This window comes from Hyperoodon ampullatus, assembly GCF_949752795.1.
Source record: "Hyperoodon ampullatus genome assembly, chromosome: 3".
Taxonomy (NCBI): domain Eukaryota; kingdom Metazoa; phylum Chordata; class Mammalia; order Artiodactyla; family Ziphiidae; genus Hyperoodon; species Hyperoodon ampullatus.
This window is the reverse complement of record NC_136916.1, coordinates 158,474,129-158,498,552: the sequence shown is the minus strand read 5'-3', so window position 1 is coordinate 158,498,552 and position 24,424 is coordinate 158,474,129. Positions and strand designations below refer to the sequence as shown.

The window sequence follows — 24,424 nt, the reverse complement described above, 5'->3', positions numbered from 1 at the left end:
TGATGACTAAGTTTTTTGGTACCCTTTTAAATTTTGCACCCGAGGTGAGTGCCTCACTTGCCTCCCCCTCGTGCCAGCCTTGCACTGCGCTAAGGATATGGGATTCACTGATATCGCTAGAGAACAAATCAAGAAATGACAACTTTCAAATGTGTGAAAGCATACCTGTGGCCTGAAAACTGCCCCAACGTTCATTACTAGTTCCATCTGTTTCCACGTATGAATATTTAACTCAGCTCTGTGGAGATGGAGCTCTCTGCTGCAGGAAGAGCCTGTTGGCTAGTTTCCCAGCAGACCTGAGGCCCAATGTGTAGGGTCAGCCCCACCTCAGCAAGTGTTTCTTTTTTTTTTTTTCTTTTTTTTGCGGTACGCGGGCCTCTCACTGTTGTGGCCTCTCCCGTTGCGGAACACAGGCTCTGGATGAGCAGGCTCAGCGGCCATGGCTCACGGGCCCAGCCACTCCGTGGCGTGTGGGATCCTCCTGGACCGGGGCACGAACCTGTGTCCCCTGCATCGGCAGGCGGACTCTCAACCACTGCGCCACCAGGGAAGCCCCTCAGCAAGTGTTTCTAACCCAGGGACCCAAGAACCATAGAGGACTCTGCAGAGCATCAGGGTGGTAAAGAAAATGGTAGTAAATCCAGGACTCCTATCTCAGTTCTCCTGCTGATACCCAACTGCCCATCAAGGAACCCACCAAATAAAGGACCGCTGGGTACATCCCTCTTGCCCAAACTAGCCTCACCAACTAGGCCAGCTCTCTCATGGGTTTCCTCACACAGACTATGTTTGACAATAAGGAAGAGTGAGGGGTTGGTAGAGCTGAGGCCAGGTGGTAAGCGGGAGAAACTAGGCTTCAGGTCCCTCAACACAGAAAATGCAGGCAGTTCCATCCTGGAGGCTGTTGAGCAGCTCAGATTTTAAAAATTTGAATCCAAAAGATTTGGATACCTGTGCTGTGTCATTGATATCACATACGTTGACTGCAGGCATTACACCAAACTAGTGCAGTGTGGACAGCAAGTACCTTCATGGTGATAGAGACAGCCTGAGGCTTCTTGCAGTCACCGCTCCCTGCTCTATTTTCTGGATAATGCTAAGTTTTCCTGGTGTGGCAGGCCGAATAATGGCCCCCAAAGACATCAGGTCCTAGGCCCCAGAACCTGTAAACTTTATCTTATTTGTAGAAAGGATCTTTGCAGATTGATTATGTTAAGGATTTTGAGATAGGGAGATAATCCTGGATTATCTGGGTGTGTCCTAAATGCAATCACATATGTAAGAGGGAGATAGAGGGAGAATTTGCCCACAGGGAGAAGGCAATGAGAAGACAGAACAGAAAGGGATTTGAAGATGCTGGCCCTGAAGATTGGAGTCATGAGGCCACATCCAAGGAATGCCACAGCCACCAGAAGCTGGAAGATGCAAGGCATGAATTTTCCCGTAGAGCTTCTGGAGGGAGTATTGCCCTGTTGACATCTTAATTTTGGCCCAGTGCTTCTGATTTCAGACTTCTGGCTTCCAGAACTAGGAGAGAATAAACTTCTGTTGTTTAAAGCCACCGGGTTTTTGGTATAGCAGCCACAGTTAAATATCAAGTCTCCAATATCTTAAAATGGAACCAGACTGAGAATGAGTCAATCTGGGCTAGTGGAGCATCTCTAATAGTGCAGGCCATTTACTAAGCAGATGTTCTGTGCTACCCACTATGCGTCATCTCCAAAGTTTGCAGCCCTTTACCAACTTTTTAAAGTTTACACCACCATGCATGCAGGTGGTGAAGTTCAGCCAGAACAGAGGTTCCATGGAAACTGATTTTCGGCTTCAACCCTCTTCCCAGTCACATAAGTATCACCCAAACAAACGGACTCTTTCCTATAACGGAGTTACAGTTTCTTACTTTATTCCCATTTTCCTCACGTTTGTCCTATTTGCTTCTAGCAAATGCCTAGCACCCTCTGGTCAGATGTCTTTGTGTCAGGAGAAAGGGAAAAATGTGTATCTTGGACTCATCCCATGCAGCCTCTCTATGAATATCCTTTTATGAGAAAATCATCGTGGCCTCAGAGAAATAGGTGGGAAGACGACAGAGGAGGACTGATTAGTGACATTCCTAGTCTGGATTCCTGGAAGCAAAAAGTGGAGCCTTACTCCGCCAGCCTGTTTCATACCTTAACATCCTGGCTTGCAAAGAGAAGTTGGAAAAGAAACGATCACACACGCAGGAGTGCCTAGGTAGAGAAATGTTATCTGAATACTCCTTTCCCCTCACCCAGTGCCCATTCCTCCACTCCTCCACAGTTTTCTTGACAGAAGAAAAGCAAAACAAAACAAAACACCAAAAAAACCCACAAAATAATTTGTCTTTTAAGTTGTGCCACCTAAGAATAAAGTCAAGGGGGCATTGGATTTCAGCCTGGAAGGGGAATGTGCAATTTGCCTTCATTAAAATGCAGGAGGCTGTAGGCCTGGGGAGTAAGGGACAAAGAGACTGTCATTCATGTTAAATCTCTTGTTTTTGTGGCATTCAATGCCAGAAGATGCACAGGGAACTTAGAGAAGCCAGGGAGTGGTTAGTCCCCACCCTGGTGACCTGGCTACTTTTTATTGTTCACTGACACATACCAAGGGTGACTGGATAGCCAGGAGTAACAGCTAGAGGGGAAAACAACTCCAGAAATGCTTACATCCACCAAGGGAACAACTTTCTTTTGGACTTCAACTAGGGCAGGGTTTGAAGGGAATAAGTGCCATCGTGGTTGGTCTGGGAAAAAAGGAGCTACCTGATCTCCCTCAGAAAAATATGAATAAAATCAATTGAGGGCTTCCCTGGTGGCGCAGTGGTTGAGAGTCCGCCTGCCGATGCAGGGGACACGGGTTCGTGCCCCGGTCCGGGAGGATCCCACATGCCGCGGAGCAGCTGGGCCCGTGAGCCATGGCCGCAGAGCCTGCGAGTCCGGAGCCTGTGCTCTGCAACGGGAGAGGCCACAACAATGAGAGGCCCGCGTACCACAAAAAAAAAAAAAAAAAAAAAAAAAAAAAAAAAAAAAAAAAATCAATTGAGTGACAGAGCCTTTCTATAACTACACATATAGGAAAGAGAGCTGGCACCAGTTCTTTGGACCTGAGGATACTAGGAATGAGAGAGCATATAAAATCATGTCTTTTGATTCTTTTGTAAAAATTGTTTCTTCCATTAAGACCCCTGAAATTTGGTGAAGGCCAAATGTGGAATTCACATATCTGACTTAACAGGACCACTTTGGCTCAGGCTATGTTGATAAACATCCTCTTTTGAAAGATTTTTATCAGAATCTTAACTGTCAAACACTTAACCTTCGGACTTAAATTAGCACAAGAATACTGTTCACACCTCCAGTTTGAAGATGCTGTGTGATCGATCTGGGTTACATGGTGAAAAATGTCAAAAAACTTAACTGAAAACTTGTTTTCCAAACTCTGAACTAAATGCACAGATATTCTGTTAAACCATGAGCGAACCAAAGTTTTTTGTTTCTTTGTTTTTTTTTTTTTAAAGCTTATGGTGGATCTATTCAAATCAAAATTGAATCTTTATATTGTTCTCTTAAAGAAATATTTTTGAAAATGAACCTAAACCCAAGTGTGTTTTATTCACATTGGGTCCTTTAGCAATAGTGTTTCTGAGGTTGCCTAGTTGCACAAAGCTTTCCTAATTTAGTATTTTGCCTGCTCTGACTTTAAAATTTTACCATGCACCAGGAAGACTGTAGTAGTTAGCTTCCCTGTCACCTAAAATCTTTACAAAGATTCTCTCAGACCCAAGGCTGATTTCACAGATGTGCATTTTACAAGTGTATGGGTGTGCTTAGAATATGTTTGCAAATGCATGCAAATTGACTGACAGAGCAAAGTTCATCCCCAAATTAAAACAAAACAAAACAAAATTAAGGCACTCTTATCAACATGAGGCTTCCTGTTCACTCATCATATTATGCGTTGACCTTCATCCAGGGACAGGGCAGTTTTGTGGCAAGGCCAAGGCTGAATTGGACCCATTATGCAGATACTGCAGGATATGCATAATTACAAACATAAAAAAAAATTTGATTTCCGGAACATTTGTCCCACAGCCCAAGCAAAACACTACTATTCGCTTGTCCTTCAAATGTCTTCCCTCACAACGTGGACTGAGGCCTTCCCATTGTGTCTGGGGAAGCTAATTATTTGGGACCAGAGAAAGAGCCACTTGTTTGGGGGAGGACCAGAGATGCCTTCAGCCATTTACGAGGGAGGCAGGGGTGACAGCTGAGAGATTTAATCCTGAAGAAGACTAGCCCATTGGTTAATTTCTGTTATGTTTTTCATTCTGGCTAATGGGGGGTGGGTGAGTGGTGGATGGGGGTGGGATAAGATCCCAGCCATATGGTGAATAGAGAGACCAGACGCCCTGCATTTGACATGCATATATATTTCTCTCCTCAACAGAGGAGGTCTTATTTTCTTGTAATACCTTAAATTATTCTTCTCTGCCTTTAAACGTAATTAATGACCTTTCTGGAATCCGTCTCAGAGCATCATGCGCTCAGGAATGAATTTAACGGAGCCCTTCTTCCTCGGGGTCTGCCGCCTCTCTGCCCCTCTGCACTGAGCTCCACTCTGCTCCAGTTGCCACCTCTCCTGCTGTTCCCAAAAGTGCATTTCTGCTCTTACTGTTCCCTCAGCCTTTAAAGCTCTTCCCCTACATTTTCACTCAGAGCTCTGCTCAGCATCACCTCTGTTCACCAACTCCCTGCTTTTTCTTTTTTTTTTTAGATAGATAGATAGATAAATATTTTTTAAAAAATAAAATAAAATAAAAATGAACTTGCATCCCTTCTGGGTGGGAAGTGTCCCTTTTTGATGGAACAGGGAGTTTCTCTGTGTTCTGGGTGAGACTGGGTGCTCTGGGAGCAGTGTTTTGGCGGGGGGTCCCTCCTCAGACAACATTCAGGGCCCAGCTGCCCTTGGGGAGGGGGTAGCTGAGCTATCGAAACCCCCCCATTCACCCCATTTTCAACTAGAGCTGTTCCAGCCATGCTTGTTTCACATGTTGGACGTCTTAAATGATTTCGTTTGAAGAAAGAGATATTTGGGGTTTAAAAAAAAGGGAGAGAGAGAGAGCTGGAAAGCCACTCATCTGAGGAAGAAGCACTAGGCTAGGAATCGGAATCAGGAAGCCTGGTCTCTCTGCTTTTTCTGGCTTTATATGTCTTTACAGCCCATGTCTCTACCTGAAATTAGGTTATATGCTTATTTGTTTACTGTCTCTCTTCCCCACTAGAGGAAAGGGACCTTGTCTGTCTCACTTAACTCTTTATCCCAGAATACGGTGCATGGACCTTAGTGGGTGCTCACTTTGATTTATTGGATTAATGAATGAAAAGGTGAAAGATGTACCTGAAATCTAATGCAGAAACATTATTGCTTATGTGGGCAATGAGCAGCTAGGTAGAACTTGAAGGGTGGCTTCCTCAGTGACGTGAATTTTTTTTTTTTTTTAATAAGCAAACCATACCAGCCTCTTCTCCATCATGCCTTTCTCTTATCAGCTGATTGTTACCATCAGTTTTTGATTTTCCACTGTTATGCACATAGTGCATGTATAAACATACCACATACGTATACGTAGATACACACATACACAGACATAACATACACATGTAACATGTACTCATACACATAATATACATTTACATATATGCACATTTAGCATGTACACTTACATATATACACACACAACATATACGCCGAACATAACATATACATATTTTATTAAAACTCCAGAATTCTCATCTTCCAGAGAATATGCTAGCTCACCCAGGGAGCCGTGTGGCCTATCTCACCCTCACCCTCAGTGTGGGACACAAAACACAATAAGCTGCCCAAGCACGCATTAATTAACTCGTTCATTCATGCAAAGAATACTTAGGTGCTGGGAATGCAATTATGAGAAAGTTGGACACCGTCCCTGTTCTCCCCAAGCTGAGGTTAATCCAGCGGTCGGGCAATCTGTTACCCATGAAGCCTTCTGGGTTGAGCAAGCGCTCCTCTGAGCCAGTCCTGGGGCAGCTGCTTTGTATTGCCAGCTATGAAATAGCGTGAAAGCCACAAATGAAGAGTCGAATTAGATCTATTTTGTATTCATGGATGTTTACAGCATTGGAAAAATCACTTAGCCCTAGTGAGTGAACATCCAAGTATAAATAAAGGACATGACATCAAAATGTATATAAGTATTTGAAGTTTTAGTCTACCCAGGATTCCAAAGTATAAAAAGAGAGAACAGTATTTGCTGTATTAATTGTTTCAGCTGACACCTTGTAAGTTTATTATTTATTCAATCAACGGTGCTTTGAGCCCCCACTATTTACCAGTCACTGTTCAAGGCACTGGGGATACAGTGGGATATTCCTGCCTCATGGAGCATCCATTCTGCTGGGGAAGCCACACCAGAAACATGATCAAGAAGTAGATACAATGTAAGTGTGTTAGATAATTTAAGTGGGAAGAAGAGAAAAATGAGGCAAAGAAAGGGAATAGGGTGAGGGAGGATGTGAAATTTTACAGAAGGTCAGGGTGTGACTCTCTGAGCAGTAACTTTTGAGCAAAGACTTGAGGGAAGTGAGGATTGAGCCTTGCAGAAATCAGAGAAGGAGCCTTCTAGGAGGAAGGAACAGCAAGTGACGGGACTCTGGGGAGGCGGCCCTGTTCGTGGGATGTGATTGGAGTGGAGTGAATTAGGGAGAAGTTCGAGAAGAAGATGAGACAGAGACATTGAGGGGTCTCAGACCACGTAGGCCCTTGAGAGCACAGTGAGGACATCTCACCTTTACTGTGGGTGAGATGGGAAGCTATGGGAGGGTGTTGAGCCAGAGGTGTGGTGTGATCCCACTAGGCTTGCACAGGTAATTCTATTAAGGCTGTGTGGCTGCTATGTTGAGAGCGGACTGAGAGGACAGGAGACCGGGGACAGCCACTGCGATGATCTGGGAGAGGATGGTATCTTGGACCAGGGTGGTGGCTTGAAGACGGTGGGAAGTGATTGGATTCCAGGTATATTTTGAAGGTAGGACTAACAGAAGCTGGGATGGACCAAATGTGAGAAGAATCAAGGTTTCATTCTGAACATCTGAAAGGGTGAAGGAGCTGGTGTGCAAGGGATAATAGGAACTTAGTTTGTGACTTGTAAAGCTAGAGATCTACGTCAAGATTTCAAGTAGATTTGGACATAAGCTTATGTCTGGAAGTAATAACGACCACTTAACCCTTTTTGAGTACTTCCTTTGTGCCAAGCATTTTTCCAAGTGCTCTGTCAGTATTAGCCTCATCCCTTTATGAGACGGGCACTGTTTTCACCTCCATTTCAGAGGTGACAACACGGAAGAACAGATGTATTAAGTAACTTGTCCCAGGCTGCAGGGCCGAATGTGAACCAGGCAGTCTGGATCCAGAGTCCTTGCACACAACCTCATAGGAAAGGAGAGAAGGCAGATCTCTATCTTTTTTTCACTTTATTCCTTGTGGGGTGGATGCAGCTCTGAAGCATCGTGATGATAGCAGCCTGCGGCTCGCCGGCCAGGCTGTCGGAGGTCTGGTCCCTGGGAGAAGAGTCAGCTCCAGACCCAGTACTTTCTCTCACTGTTCAACTGATCTTGTGGCCTGAGGATATTCAATTGAGAACCTAAATAAAATGATTTATCCAAGATTTCTAAGCTGATAAATAAAGTGTATGAGACCAAATGAGAACAGTTTGTAGGATGTAGGGACTTTGCCTCTCCCAGCTGCATTATTCTTAGTTTCTCTTTCAAGGGAAACTTTGGAGTTTTATCTAACAAATGTAAAGAGCTAATGTGAAAATACAAATAGTTAAAATAGCTTCCTTTCTTGAATAATTAGTCTTTTGATATGTGGTCTTAATAAGCTTTATTATCTACCAAATAAACACAAAGGAGCATGTTTAAAATGTGTATTAAATTAAAAGGACGACAGTACAACCCACCACCCAGTTTAATAAATAGAACACTGTCATCACCCAGAAGCTGCATATTTCCCTGCTGATCATGACATCCTTTTTCCAGACATCCTCTTCCCTCCCTCCTCTGTCACCCACTTCCTGGGTTTTGTGATAACTGCTTTACTTCTTTTTTAAAAAAAATTTATTTATTTATTTATTTGGTTGCACCTGGTCTTAGTTGTGGCAAGCAGGCTCCTTAGTTGTGGCATGCGAACTCTTAGTTGCAGCATGCATGTGGGATCTAGTTCCCTCACCAGGGATTGAACCCGGGCTCCCTGCATTGGGAGTGAGGAATCTTAACCGCTGTGACACTAGGGAAGTCCCTGCTTTACTTTTCTTAACAGCTTTCCTACCTACATATGCATTGAGAATGACATAAGTGAATTTCCTCTGTTTTTGAACCTTATGTAAGTGGAGTAATACTGCATGTATTATTCTGTGGCTTGCTCCTTTTACACAACATTATTTGTGAGATTTTTCCATGTTATTACCTGTAGGTATAATTCCTTTAGTGTTTATTGCAGTGTATTCCATCTTAGTAATATTCCACAATTCATTTACCCATTCTGTGAGCGATGGATATTAGAGTTATTTCTACTTTTCCACAATTAAGAACGTGCTTCTATGAGCATACTTTTTGTCTTTTCTATGAGCATTCCTATGCTGGTGAACAAGTGCAAGTGATTCTTTTGTATAAAAGAGTCGGAGCGGGGGGCTTCCCTGGTGGCGCAGTGGTTGAGAGTCCGCCTGCCGATGCAGGGGACACGGGTTCGTGCCCCGGTCCGGGAAGATCCCACATGCCGCGGAATGGCTGGACCCGTGAGCCATGGCCACTGATCCTGCGCGTCCGGAGCCTGTGCTCTGCAGTGGGAGAGGCCACAGCGCTGAGAGGCCCATGTACCTCAAAAAAAAAAAAAGTCGGAGGGGAACTGCTATGCTGCAGGGTGTGTTTATTTTCCACTTTCTCAGATAACTTTAACATCAACCCTTTTACTACAGTGGTTCCAGTTTACTCTTCTACCAGCCACATATGAAAGATGCTGCGGCTCCACTTCCCCGCCTACACTGGCATAGTCATGTTTCACTATTTTTGTCACAGGGAGGCAGGGAGAGAGGGAAGGGGGAAGAGAAATGGTATCTCATGTGGTTTTAATCTGCATTTCCTAGATTACTAATGAGGTTGAGTTTCTTTTTTTTCCATTTAGATTTTTTCTTTCATAAAATGCCTAGTGGCGTATTGTTTTCTTGAGGGTATTTTCCTTTTTCTTGCTGATTTCTAGGAGTTCCTTGTGGATATGATGTGTGACAGATATTATCTCCTACCCTGTGGCTGGTCTTTTGACTCTTTGTGGTGCCTTTTAGTGAAAAGTTCTTAATTTTAATTATATGAAATTTGTTTATTTTTCTTGTATGCTTGGTACTTTCTTTGTCTTGGTAAAGGAAATCTTTCCCTACCCCAAAGTCATGACCATATTAAGCTGTATGCCTTCTAAAATGCATCTTGTGTAGCCTTTCACGCTTTGACATTCAATCCACTTAGAACTGATTTTTCTGTATGGTGTGAAGTAGGAGTCTAATTTCATTTTTTTCCATATAGTAGTATTTTCCCAATATTATTTCTGTTGTTTTATTTATTTTAATATATATTTACAAATATATTTATATTATTAAACATTTGATTTCATTCATATCTAAATAGTGTATTCTGCTTAATATGAGGAAAAAACCATGCTAGGATTTTGGTTGAGAGGCAAAACTCTATAATCCAATTTAGGGAGAATTAACATCTTTACCTCATTAATTCTTTCAGTCCCTAAATATAGTATATCTCTCCATCTAATAAGGTCTTCCCTATGGTCTGTTAATACACTTTACAAGTATCTCCTCTGGGGCCTTGCCTATCTTTTGTTAAATTTATTGCTATATATGCTTCATATTTTTTGTTGTTGTTATAGATGCTCTCTTGTTTTCTTGCTGGTTAAAGACTTTTAAAACTTTTAATACTTTTGCTTTGCAAAAGACCCTGTTAAGAAAATAAGGAGACACTCATGTATGCTGGTGGGAATGTAAAATGGTACAACAACTTTGGAAAACAGTTTGGTAGGTTCTTATAAAACTAAACATGCAATTACCATATGACTCAGCAGTTGTACTCTTGGGCATTTATCCCAGTGAAATGGAAACTTATGTTCATACAAAAACTTGTACATGAATGTTCATAGCACCTTTATTTATAATAGCCAACAAATGGAAACAGCCCAGATGTCCTTTAGCAGGTGAACGGTGAAACTAACTGTAGTACATCCATACTGTGGAATACTGCTCAGCAGTAAAAAGGAATGAAGTATTGATATGTTCAGCAACGTCAGTGAATGTCAAAGGCATTATGCTGCGTGATAAAAGCCAATTGTAAAAGGTTACATACTGCATGATTCCATTTATAAAGCATTCTTGAAATGACAAAATTATAGAAATGAAAAACGAATTAGTGGTTGCCAGGGGTTTAGGAACAGGGCATGAGGGGAAGAGGTGGGACTGAATATAAAAGGGCAACAGGCAGGATCCTTGTGGTGATGGAACTGTTGTGTATCTTGACTGTAGTGTGGATACACAAACCTACACGTTGATAACATTACATAGAAATAAGTACAACACAGACACGTACCACGTGTAAAACTGGGGACTAGGAATAAGATGGGTAATCTTATTTTCTCTTTGCTAGCTTTTAAGATCTTCTCTGTGTCTTTGGTCTTGGTGTCGAAAACTCAGCGTCTGTGCACCAGTGCCGACTCGAATTTCAGAAACAGAGTTTGGGGTGAAGTAGAAGACGATAGCTTTATGGCTTTTCCAGGCAAAGGGGGACACAGTGGACTCGTGCCCCTCAAAAATTGTGTCCCAACCTGGGGGGATTTGGTGAAGATTTATAGCAATGATTCAGGGCAGGGTTGCTGATAAGGATCAGGGTGTGTGCAGCGTCTGCACTCCTTTAATCTGGTCTCAGGTGGTCTCTTGAAGAGTTTCTCTGGTCCCTTTAATTGGAAATGAAGAATGCTAAGTCTTCCATTTGTTGGGGGTTTTAGTTCTGTAAAGAGCTCAAAGATATTTTTATGTGTATCCCTGCCCCAAGGCTGCACTACTGTTTCTAGACTATTCCTCCCTTGTCTCTGCAACCCCTCCCTTCCCTGATTAGCAATCTGCCCTGTGGAACTCAGGGAAGGTCATGGAGGCTGGAATCTATTCCCTACAAACAAGAAATGGGGGACACAGAAAGGCTTCTGTTCTCAGGAGCCCCATAGGGTCCTGCTTGGTTTCAGTCTTATATAGTTTTGATATCTACTTCTGGAGTTATTTTTTTTTTTTTTTTTTTTTTTTTGCGGTATGCGGGCCTCTCACTGTTGGGGCCTCTCCCGTTGCAGAACACAGGCTCCGGACGCGCAGGCTCAGCGGCCATGACTCACGGGCCAAGCCGCTCCGCGGCATGTGGGATCTTCCCGGACCGGGGCACGAACCCGTGTCCCCTGCATCGGCAGGCGGACGTTCAACCACTGCGCCATCAGGGAAGCCCTGGAGTTATTTTTGGTTACCCTCCTTGAGATACTTTGTGATTTTTATTTTATTTTATTTATTTATTTATTTTTTGCGGTACGTGGGCCTCTCACTGTTGCGGCCTCTCCCGTTGCAGAGCGCAGGCTCCGAACTCGCAGGCTCCGGACGCGCAGGCTCCGGACGCGCAGGCTCAGTGGCCATGGCGCACGGGCCCAGCCGCTCTGCGGCATGTGGGATCTTCCCAGACCAGGGCACGAACCCGTGTCCCCCGCATCGGCAGGTGGACTCTCAACCACTGCGCCACCAGGGAAGCCCACTTTGTGATTTTTAATCTGACAAAACCTTTCATAAATTCTGGGAAATTCTCAGCCAGCATTTTTTCAAATATTGCCTTCATTCTCTCTCTCTTCTCTTTAGGAACTCAGATTAGATATCCATGGGACCTTCTCACTCTATCCTCCATGCGTTTTACTCTCTTTCCACTATCAAAGTGGAAATACTTCGACCAGGTTCTCAGACTGGAAGTTTTTCTGACCACACAAGTAGTTTTAGCTGCAACCCCCTATATGGGACAGCTTGTGGTTATAAAATCTCAGATTTTTTTTTTCCCCCTCTATCTTGCATCCTTAGCATGGGGTAACTAGTGGAGGTTATTCCTAATTTACCCTTTAACTGAGCCCTTTGAGAATTCTAGCTTTAGGCACCAGATCTTCTGTTAGATTTTCCATCTTGGGTAAGTCCTAGGTTTTTTCCCCTTTGCCTTGTCAGGGAGGAAGAAATTTTCCTCTACCCTTCTAGGTTCTTCAGACTGGTCTAAGAATTAAATTAACATGAGACAGATGAACAGGAGAAAATCAAACAAAACTTTAATGACACGTATACATGGGAGAGACCCAGAAAAACTGAGTAACTCGTCTTAATGGCTGAAGCCCTCACCTTATATACCATCCTTAGCTAAAGATGAGAAAGAGGATGTTGAGGGTGGTAAGAGTCTTTGGTGGGAGGTGACCAGGAAAAGCAGAGTAAACAAGGCTGATTATGATGCAGATTTAAGTCCAAGCCTTCTCCACTGATAAGAGTTTCTGGAGATTTGGTCATCCTCCTCTTGGTATGAGGTACGCATGAGAGACAAACCCTTACAAATAAGATTTCCCTTACAAATGGAAACTTTTTTTACAAAAGGCTAACTCGGTTTTCAGAGTACTTCTCATGTCTGCTGTTTCTTAGAAAATGACCAGTTTAAGACAATTAATATCACAAAGACACATTTTAGGGTGGCAAATTCTGTTCCCCTGCATCTTGTTCACAAGAGACTGTAAAAATTCAAACTTAGGAGTCTCCCTGGTTTGTACAAAATCCTCAGGGTATAAAAATCAGGTTGTGTGCTCTGCTTACCATTTCTGGGTTCCAGCTTTCACTCCGCCTCTGATAACTCTTTACTTACTTGCTTACCCTGTAATATATTGTAAATATTGTTGTTACATTTTACCTAGTATTTTACTTTTATTTCCATAATAGTTCAGTGTCTAATCCATGATACTGTAGGAAATGGCAATCCTGTGATAGGTTTTTACAAGTTCAGCTTTGCTTTTTAAAAATATTGTCTATTATTATTATTATTATTGGCTGTGCCATGCAGCTTGCACAATCTTAGTTCGCCGACTAGGGATCAAAGCCAGGCCTCAGTACTGAAAGCGCCGAGTCCTAACCACTGGACCACCAGGGAATTCCCTTTCCTTTTGTTTTTTTTTCTTCGTTGTTTCTTCTTTTTATTTTTAGTGTTGTGATTTTTTTCCCTATGTTTGTGTGGGAGTTTTAACAGTCTGTATTTAATATAGAATGTCTGTGTATAGACTGTTAGGGACATAACCAACAAATCCTTACTGAGTGCCTACTTTACACCAGGCACTATTCTAGAAATGGGGATTTGGGGGGAAGGAACAATAATTTTTCCTCTACCCTTCTAGGTTCTTAGCTGAGAAACGCCTGTGATAAAAAATTAACAAGAGAAAAACAAACAAGTTTTTTTTTTTTTAACATCTTTATTGGAGTATAATTGCTTTTCCATGGTGTGTTAGTTTCTGCTTTATAACAAAGTAAATCAGCTATACATATACATATGTTCCCATATCTCTTCCCTCTTGCATCTGCCTCCCACCCTCCCTATCCCACCCCTCTAGGTGGTCACAAAGCACCGAGCTGATCTCCCTGTGCTATGCGGCTGCTTCCCACTAGCTATTGGTTTTACATTTGGTAGTGTATATATGTCCATGCCACTCTCTCACTTCGTCCCAGCTTACCTTTCCCGCTCCCTGTGGCCTCAAGTCCATTCTCTACGTCTGCGTCTTTATTCCTGTCCTGCCCCTATGTTCTTCAGAACCTTTTTTTTTTTTAGATTCCATATATATGTGTTAGCATACAGTATTTGTTTATCTCTGTCTGACTTACTTCACTCTGTATGACAGACTCTAGGTCCATCCACCTCACTACAAATAACTCAGTTTTGTTTCTTTTTATGGCTGAGTAATGTTCCATTGTATATATGTGCCACATCTTCTTTATCCACTCATCTGTTGATGGACACTTAGGTCGCTTCCATGTCCTGGCTATTGTAAATAGAGCTGCAATGAACATTTTGGTACATGTCTCTTTTTGAATTATGGTTTTCTCAGGGTATATGCCCAGTAGTGGTATTGCTGGGTCATATGGTAGTTCTATTTTTAATTTTCTAAGGAACCTCCATACTGTTCTCCATAGTGTCTGTGTCAGTTTACATTCCCATCAACAGTGCAAGAGGGTTCCCTTTTCTCCACACCCTCACCAGCATTTATTTGTAGATTTTTTTGATGATGGCCATTTTGACTGGTATGAGGTGATACCTCACTGTAGTTTTGATTTGCATTTCTCTAATGATGAGTGATGTTGAACCTCCTTTCATGTGTTTGTTGGCAATCTGTATATCTTCTTTGGAGAAATGTCTATTTAGCTCTTCGGCCCACTTTTCGATTGGGTTGTTTGTTTTTTTGATATTGAGCTGCATGAGCTGCTTGTAAATTTTGGAGATTAATCCTTCGTCAGTTGCTTCAGTTGCAAATATTTTCTCCCATTCTGAGGGTTGTCTTTTGGTCTTGTTTATGGTTTCCTTTGCTGTGCAAAAGCTTTTAGTTTCATTAAGTCACATTTGTTTATTTTTGTTTTTATTTCCATTTCTCTAGGAGGTGGGTCCAAAAGGATCTTGCTGTGATTTATGTCATAGAGTGTTCTGCCTCTGTTTTCCTCTAAGAGTTTTATAGTGTCTGGCCTTATATTTAGGTCTTTAATCCATTTTGAGTTTATTTTTGTGTGTGATGTTAGGGAGTGTTCTAATTTCATTCTTTTGCATGTAGTTGTCCAGTTTTCCCAACACCACTTATTGAAGAGACTGTTTTTCTCCACTGTATATTCTTGCCTCCTTTATCAAAAATAAGGTGACTATATGTGTGTGGGTTTATCTCTGAGCTTTCTATCCTGTTCCATTGATCTATGTTTCTGTTTTTGTGCCAGTACCGTACTGTCTTGATTACTGTACCTTTGTAGTATAGTCTGAAGTCCGGGAGCCTGGTTCCTCCAACTCCATTTTTCTTTCTCAAGGTAGCTTTGGCTATTCTTGGTCTTTTGTGTTTCCATACAAATTGTGAAATTTTTTGTTCTAGTTCTGTGAAAAATGCCATTGGTAGTTTGATAGGGATTGCATTGAATCTGTAGATTGCTTTGGGTAGTAGAGTCATTTTCACAGTGTTGATTCTTCGAATCCAAGAACCTGGTATATCTCTCCATCTGTTTGTATCATCTTTAATGTCTTTCATCAGTGTCTTTAGTTTTCTGCATACAGGTCTTTTGTCTCCCTAGGTAGGTTTATTCGTAGGTATTTTATTCTTTTTGTTGCAGTGATAAATGGGAGTGTTTCCTTAATTTCTTTTTCAGATTTTTCATCATTAGTGTATAGGAATGCACGAGATTTCTGTGCATTAATTTTGTATCCTGCTACTTTACCAAATTCATTGATGAGCTCTAGTAATTTTCTGGTAGCATCTTTAGGGTTCTCTATGTATAGTATCATGTCATCTGCTAAACAGTGACACTTTACTTCTTGTTTTCCGATTTGTATTCCTTTTATTTCTTTTTCTTCTCTGATTGCTCTGGCTAAAACTTCCAAAGCTATGTTGAATAATGGTGGTGAGAGTGGACAGCCTTGTCTTCTTCCTGATCTTAGTGGAAATGGTTTCAGCTTTTCACCATTGAGAATGATGTTGGCTGTGGGTTTGTCATATATGGCTTTTATTATGTTGAAGTAAGTTCCCTCTATATGTACTTTCTGGAGGATTTTTAATCATAAATGGACATTGAATTTTGTTAAAAAAGCTTTTTCTGCATCTATTGAGATGATCATATGGTTTTTCTCCTTCAGTTTGTTAATATGGTTTACCAAATTGATTAATTTGCATATATTGAAGAATCCTTGCATTCCTGGGATAAACCCCACTTGATCATGATGTATGATCCTTTTAATGTGCTGTTGGATTCTGTTTGCTAGTATTTGTTGAGGATTTTTGCGTCTATGTTCATCAGTGCTATTGGCCAGTAGTTTTCATTCTTTGTGACATCTTTGTCTGGTTTTGGTATCAGCGTGATGGTGGCCTCATAGAATGAGTTTGGGAGTGTTCCTCCCTCTGCTATATTCTGGAAGAGTTTGAGAAGGATAGGTGTTAGCTCTTCTCTAAATGTTTGGTAGAATTCGCCTGTGAAGCCATCTGGTCCTGGGCTTTTGTTGGTTGGAAGATTTTTAATCACAGTCACAATTTTAGTGCTTGTGATTGGTCTATTCATATTTTCTATTTCTTCCTGGTTCAGTCTCAGAAGGTTGTGCTTTTCTAAAAATTTGTCCATTTCTTCCAGGTTGTCCATTTTGTTGGCATATAGTTGCTTGTAGTAATCTCTCATGATCCTTTGTATTTCTGCAGTGTCAGTTGTTACTTCTCCTTTTTCATTTCTAATTCTACTGATTTGAATCGTCTCTCTTTTATTCTTGATGAGTCTGGCTAATGGTTTATCAATTTTGTTTATCTTCTCAAAGAACCAGGTTTTAGTTTTATTGACATTTGCTACTGTTTCCTTCATTTCTTTCTGATCTGATCTGATCTTTATGATTTCTTTCCTTCTGCTAACTTTGGGGTTTTTTTGTTTTTCTTTCTGTAATTGCTTTAGGTGAAAGGTTACATTGTTTATTTGAGATGTTTCTTGTTTCTTGAGGTAGGATTATATTTCTATAAACTTCCCTCTTAAAACTGCTTTTGCTGTATCCCATAGGTTTTGGGTTGTCGTACTTTCATTGTCATTTGTTTCTAGGTATTTTTTGATTTCCTCTTTGATTTCTTCAGTGATCTCTTGGTTATTTAATAGTATATTATTTAGCCTCCATGTGTTTGTATTTTTTACAGATTTTTTCCAGTAAATGATATCTAGTCTCATAGCGTTGTGTTTGGAAAAGACACTTGATATGATTTCTTAAGTTTACCGGGGCTTGATATGTGACCCAAGATATGATCTATCCTGGAGAATGTTCCATGAACACTTGAGAAGAAAGTGTATTCTGTTGATTTTGGATGGAATGTCCTGTTAATATCCATTAAGTCCATCTTGTTTAATGTATCATTTAAAGCTTGTGTTTCCTTATTTATTTTCATTTTGGATGATCTGTCCATTGGTGAAAGTGGGTTGTTAAAGTCCCCTACTATGATTGTGTTACTGTTGATTTCCCCTTTTATGGCTGTTAGCATTTGCCTTATGTACTGAGGTGCTCCTATGTAGGGTGCATAAATATTTACAATTGTTATATGTTCTTCTTGGATTGATACCTTGATCATTATATAGTGTCCTTCTTTGTCTCTTGTAATAGTGTTTATTTTAAAGTGTATTTGTCTGATATGATAATTGCTACTCCAGCTTTCTTTTGATTTCCATTTGCATGGAATAACTTTTTCTTTTTCTTTTCCTCACTTTCAGTCTGTATGTATCCCTAGGTCTGAAGTGGGTCTCTTGTAGACAGCATATGTATGGGTCTTGTTTTTATATCCATTCAGCCAGTCTATGTCTTTTGGTTGGAGCATTTAATCCATTTACATTTAAGTTAATTATCGATATGTATGTTCCTATTACCATTTTCTTAATTGTTTTGGGTTTGTTATTGTAGGTCTTTTCCTTCTGTTGTGTTTCTTGCCTAGAGAAGTTCCTTTAGCATTTGCTGTAAAGCTGGCTTGGCGGTGCTGAATTCTCTTAGCTTTTGCTTGTCTGTAAAGGTTTTAATTTCTCCATTGAACCTGAATGAGATTCTTGCTGGGTAGAGTAATCTTGGTTTTAGGTTTTTTCCCTTTTATCACGTTAAATATGTCCTGTCACTCCCTTCTGGCTTGCAGAGTTTCTGCTGAAAGATCAGCTGTTAACCTTATGGGAACTCCCTTGTATGTTGTTTTTCCCTTGCTGCTTTTAATATTTTTTCTTTGTATTTTAATTTTTGATAGTTTAATATGTGTCTTGGCATGTTTCTCCTTGGATTTATGCCCTATGGGACTCTCTGTGCTTCCTGGACTTGATTGACTATTTTCCCGTATTAGGGAAGTTTTCAACTATAATCTCTTCAAATATTTTCTCAGTCCCTTTCTTTTTCTCTTCTTCTTCTGGGACCGCTATAATTCAAATGTTGGCGCATTTGGTGTTGTCCCAGAGGTCCTCAATTCTTTTCATTGTTTTTTCTTTATTCTGCTCTGTGGTAGTTATTTCCACTATTATATCTTCCAGGTCATTTATCCCCTATTGATTCCTTCTAGAGAATTTTTAATTTCATTTATTGTGTTGTTCATCATTGTTTGTTTCCTCTTTAGTTCTTCTAGGTCCTTGTTAAAGATGTCTTGTATTTTTTCCATTCTATTTCCAAGATTTTGGATCATCTTTACTATCATTACTCTGAATTCTTTTTCAGTTAGACTGCCTTTTTCCTCTTCATTTGTTATGTCTGGTGGGTTTTTACCTTGCTCTTTCCTGTGCTGTGTGGTTCTCTGTCTTCTCATGTTGCTTAATTTACTGTGTTTGGGGTCTCCTTTTCGCAGACTGCAGGTTCGTAGTTCCCATTGTTTTTGGTGTCTGCCCCCAGTGGGTGAGGTTGGTTCAGTGGGTTTTGTAGGCTTCTTGGTGGAGGGGACTGGTGCTTGTGTTCTGGTGGATGAGGCTGGATCTTGTCTTTTTGGTGGGCAGGGCCGCATCTGGTGGTGTGTTTTGGGTGTCTGTGACCTTATTATGATATTAGGCAACCTCTCTGCTAATGTGTGTGGTTGTGTTCCTGTCTTGCTAGTTGTTTGGCATAGGGTATCCAGCACTGTAGCTTGCTGGTCATTGAGTGGAGTTGGGTCGTAGCATTGAGATGGAGATCTCTGGGAGAGCTTTCGCCGTTTGATATTATATGGAGCCAGGAGGTCTCTGGTGGGCCAGTGTCCTGAACTTGGCTCTCCCACCTCAGCGGCACAGGCCTGACACCCAGCCGGAGCACCAAGACCCTGTCCGCCACACGGTTGCCTGAAGTCCCAAGTCCCTGGGATGTAGCTCTGAGCGGCTCCCCAGAAGTTTAATAAACATGTATACTGCTATATACATGGGAGGTACCCAGAAAAAATGAATAACTCCCTGAAATGTCCCAAGCCACCACCTTAAATACTAGCTCAAGACAAAAGAGTATGTTGGGGGAGGGAATAGACCAGTTTGGTGAAGTTACCAGGTTACCCTGGTAAACAAGGGTAAGGTTGTTTTGCAGATTTAAGTCCAGGCCTTCTCTGCTGATAAAGGGTCTCTGGAGATTTGGACCTCCTCCTATTCCTGGTACAGAGAGGGACACACCTTTACAAATGGAGATTTCCCTTATAAATGTAAATGTCCCTTACAATAGGGTAACTTTCAGTGAGTTTTCAGAGCTTCTCCCTCATCAGCTGTTTCTAAAAAATAATGAGCCTAAAATAATCCTTATGCCAAAAAGGCATATTTTGGGGTAGCAAATCCTGCTGGCCTTCAGGGCAGAAGAGTGAACAATAATGAACCAAAATCCTTGCCCCCAAGGAGCTTGAATTCTAGTGGGGAAGACATTGGACATATAGGATGTTAGACAGAGATAACGTTAAGGAGAAAGAAAGCAGAGAAGGGGACTTGCATCTTTGGAGAGAACAGCTCAGGAGTACCTCAATGAGAAGGTCACATTTTTAAGGAAAACGGGGTGTGAGCCATAAGCATTCCAGATAGAGAAAAGATCTCTATTTTTTAAAAATGCCTAAGAAAATAGAATGAAAATTCTCTGTAGTTTCATATTTACACCATGTCGCAGATATTGCTATTTATTTATTCATTTTCCTCTTAAATCTCAGTATCTCTTCCTGTTTCTGAACCCAACACCATAATTTCGATTCTCCAGCCAGGAGGCCTGACTGATTCTATGTTTTTGGACAAGCTACTTAACTTCATTGAGTCTGTTACCCCCTGTGTAAAGGAAGACCACTGTCTAACTCTCAGGATCCATGGGCAAGATGAGATAACATTTGTACAAGTGTCTGACATTTCATGGGTACTCAATAATTGCTAGTTTCTTTCTTTTTTTTTAATTCTTCCTTCCCTGTCCACACTCTTTTCAGCACTTGTTTTCAGTACTTGTCAGCAAATTTGCAATAGGATTCTTATGCAACACGGTGGAGAAACCATGTGATAGGCAATTAACCAAAGACAAATTAGGAACATTAGGAAACTTGATTTTAAAAAAAGAAACTTTCCGAAGTGGTTTTTGCTAAATTTGGTGCTCAAGGTTACAGAGATAAAGCCAAGCCCTGTACACTTCCCCCTTAAAGATATTTTTCATTGTATGCCAGGTCAGCAGTCCTAGTAGATCTCAATTTGTATATGGAACAGTCTACAGATTCTCCAGTTACAGTCAAACTCAAGGCAAGCAGAGACATATCACATTCATATGCAAGTACATCTATATTCACATTCTTATCGCTTAATCCAACCTAGCTCTAATTTTGCAGTGCAAATTGGTAAGTTTTCTTGAGAGTGTTGGTGTGCCACTAAAAATGGAGGAAATGTAAGGGTAAGGGTGAAACTGCATGTAGTTTAGGTCTGAATGAAGCCGAAACCTAGGTTTAGAAATAAAAGTAGAGCCTAGGGACTTCGCAGGTGGTGCAGTGGTTAAGAATCCGCCTGCCAGTGCAGGGGATACAGGTTTGAGCCCTGGTGTGGGGAGATCCCACATGCTGCGGAGCAACTAAGCCTGTGTGCCACAACTACTGAGCCTGTGCGCCTAGAGTCCGTGCTCCACAAGAAGAGAAGCCACCGCAATGAGAAGCCCGCAAACCGCAACGAAGAGTAGCCCCCGTTCGCCACAACTAGAGAAAGCCCGTGCGCAGCAACAAAGACCCAATGCAGCCAAAACAGAAAAAAATAGTAGAGCCTAAAATCACTCATATTCTTTGGTGAGCTTATCTTTGATTTGAGGGTCATTAGACCTTAACTGTAGTACCGGTTTTGATACTGACTCACTGTGGGGTCTCAGTCAATTAGTTTTCCCTGTCTATATCGTGAGTACACTTCCTTGCCTTGTACGGCTGTTGAGATTTCATAGTGCTTGTGTTGTTTTAGTGCTTGTCTGACTTTCATAACATCAAAGTCAGACAAGCACTAAAGATAAACAAAGTACAACTATTTATACTGTATGTTTTTGGTTTTCCGTCTGTCCCCAGCCATATCATTGACCATGCCCTGCTGGACGTGCCCTTCCTTCAACTCCCTGAGGAGATGCCCTCTGCCCTCCGAGAGCAGCTGGACCACACATTCTGAAGACACCAGTAGTCCTAGTTTGGGCCCTTCGTACACAGGCCTGCAGCTCATCAGTGCTGAGGAGCGGAGTAGCCTGGCTTCCAGGGCCGACTCGACTGGTAAGATGGAGCCCCAAGCCAGAGGGCTCTGCAAATCGCTTTTGGTGACCTGCTGCCACTCATCAAATCTCTGCAGCCAGCTTTGTTTGCAGAATGAGTTCAGGCGTAGTCATCCAGTCAAAAAGCTAGAATCCTGAGTGGTTCAAAATTGCATTGGGAAAAAACATGCACACAGATTGGCTGGTTGGTTGGCAGGTTATCCATACTGGGAAACCATTTGACAGTATATCTTAAGGGGTTGTTTTCTGACTGTTCTGTACAAGTACGGTTCCCTGTCAATTTATTTTCTCCTTGGTTAACCAAACTATGTGTAATATGCACAAGGCTGAATCCTTCATCCTACCGCCCACGCACCTTCCCTGTTCAGCAAGGGGGAGGTTAGATTTAAGCAGAGAAAAAGGAAATGTTATGTGAAGTGGAATGAGAATCAGGATGCCGCCGCTGTGTCCAGAGTACAGATCATTTTGCAGTTCTGTTTTTCCTGTCGTGCCTGGATTGAGCTATGCATCAGTCTATAACATCCCATGTTCTCCTTTATTACATTTCCGGTATGTGTAGGGTGGAATGCTGGCTGGCTTTGCAGGTAGAATATGGGCCTGTCAGCAAGCACTGTATTATGGGTTGGGTTTAGGGCAGCATTGGAAAGATGTTGTGTGTGGTTAGTGTTTTGGTTATTTGGCCCAAGGGATTGCTTTCCTTTGAAAGTGATAAAGTTACTGATGGTTTCTCTGTGGATGAATTTACCCAGTGTGTCCAACATTTGTTTTTCCTTCTCAAAGGTGTGCTTTAGGAATTTGTCTCTGGATCATTTTTCAAATTTGGGTAACATTTGTCCTCATGGTGTGTGCTACTGGGAGGTTCTACAAGTAGAAAGAGTGATCCCTCTTGCAGACTACAGGGTTCAGACAGGATTTGGTTTGGTATTTGATAATATTGCAAGGAATCCTAGTTTATGATGGCCTCTCTGTCTCTCTTCACAAGCCACAGTTCTTTATTGCATTTAGTTTGCACTGACACACTCAATTCTGGTTGATGCTCTGTGACGGATGATCTTAATCAGCAGCTGAAATATGCCCTCATACCCCCCTCTCCATCCTGGGGAGTATTTCATGGATGGGAGCATCTTGTGGATGGGAAGTCACAAGCTGAGGTGGTGAGGAAGAGAGGCGGTGCTTGCCTCCCGTTTGCGTCTCCTTGCTCTCAACCTCTTTGCCAAGCCTTCCCGTGGAGGAGGCTAAGAGCACACAGACACTGGAGTCAGACTGCTCAGGCTCAGATCCTCCTTCTGCCATTGTGACCTTGGGCAAGATTCTTAGTATCTTTATGACTCAGTTTCCCCATCTGAAAAATGGCCGTAATAACTACTTACCTCAGCCAAATTATTACTCTCTCCAAATGGGACAGTTTATGTACAACAGCTTAACATAATGCCTGACACAGAATGAGTGATCGTCAAGGATGTGATTTCTTCTCTCTCCTGCCCCAGGGTCCTTATTGCTTTAGAGAAGTAGAGGTGGGCTCCTCACTGCAGCAAAAGTCAAGATCTCTAGGCTCAGGCTGGTTTTTTTTTTTGGTGGCCTCTTTACTTAGGTGAAAATTGCTTTAATTCCTAGAGGAGATCAGAGTCCTAGCCTGAACTGGACATTGTTAAGCTGTCCCCAAAGCTTATAATTATGTTTAGTGTCTCCCTTTTCATTGAGAAGGCCCCCTCCCCTGTGTTGTTTTGGTCAGGGTCCTAGCAGGAAGCAGATGGTGCCTTCAGAGGGGTTTATCTGAAGAGAGTTTAATGAAATAACTGCTTACAGAGGCAGCAAGACCTAGATTCATGGAAGAGGGGCTGCCCCGCAGGTGCTATGCTATAGAAAGAACGCCACCACTGCCAGAGACTTGGCAGAGTGGGGAGGGAGGGGGGAATAAGTACCCAGATCTTGTGTTGGTCCTCCCAGCAGCAGATCTTGTCGGAAACCAAAGGGCATGGAGCCCAGGTGAGGCGGCCCACAGCAGTCAGCCACCAGGCCACAGAGCAGGTGTAGAGAGGTGGAGAATGGCTTTGGAGTGAGGGGTGGTGGTGAAGCAAATGGAGAATAGCCAACACACTTTGGTCCCTACCAGGAACTAAATGTCCTGCAGGCTGGGGTCACTCCAGAGACACAAATGCAAAACCAGGACTAGAGAATGACGAGTGATGCTCTCGGTTCCCTCCTTCAGCAGGAGGTGGTTTCTGCGGCTACAGGGAGGCTAGAGATATAGCCTTTTAGCAACCGTCCTCTTTTGCAGAAGTAGTAATAATCATAACCAGGACTTACTGAGTGTGTGCTGTGTGTCAGATGTGGATTATCTCTGCCTTTACAAGCATCCTGCTGGCAGGCATCATTCTCATATCCTAGTTGACCCTGAGTCTGTAGAAGGTTCAGAGACTTGTCTAAGAGAACACCGCTAAGGGATGGACAAATCTGTGTCTCAGTCAAAGTTCCAAAGCCTTTTCTAGTGGCTCCCAAACCTGGCAGTGCCACAGAGTCATCATGTTATCAATTTGCTGTTACCTTCCAGACCTTCTGTACAGATAGGTATAGAGGAGATATATATATATATATATATATATATATATATATGGTATATATATATATACCAGAGCTTGAGAAAAAAGCTCCTGTTTCCTTAACAGATACGAGTCCTTACAGATAACTGCGCTGTGCTCACTGTATTGTGTTACATAAACAAGTTTCTGGACACTGCATTTTGAAAAGAAATACCCTAATTCTTTAGTCTTCAGGCAAGGACCCAGATTGGCCCAGGTGCTAGCAGTGCCCCCATCTGCTTATGATGGAGAGGCGTTCCTTTG

At 42.0% G+C, this 24,424-nt stretch overlaps 1 protein-coding gene across 1 annotated transcript in view; it reads left to right on the top strand.

Moving 5' to 3' along the window:
• The window catches only part of STON2 (stonin 2), a gene marked incomplete at its 5' end in the record, with an annotated part of 113,949 nt that overhangs the window by 6,387 nt on the left and 83,138 nt on the right, over positions 1-24,424 (top strand). The window contains 1 exon segment of the mRNA XM_079699869.1: positions 21,388-21,587. Within this exon segment, the coding sequence (XP_079555995.1) occupies positions 21,388-21,587 (200 nt within the window).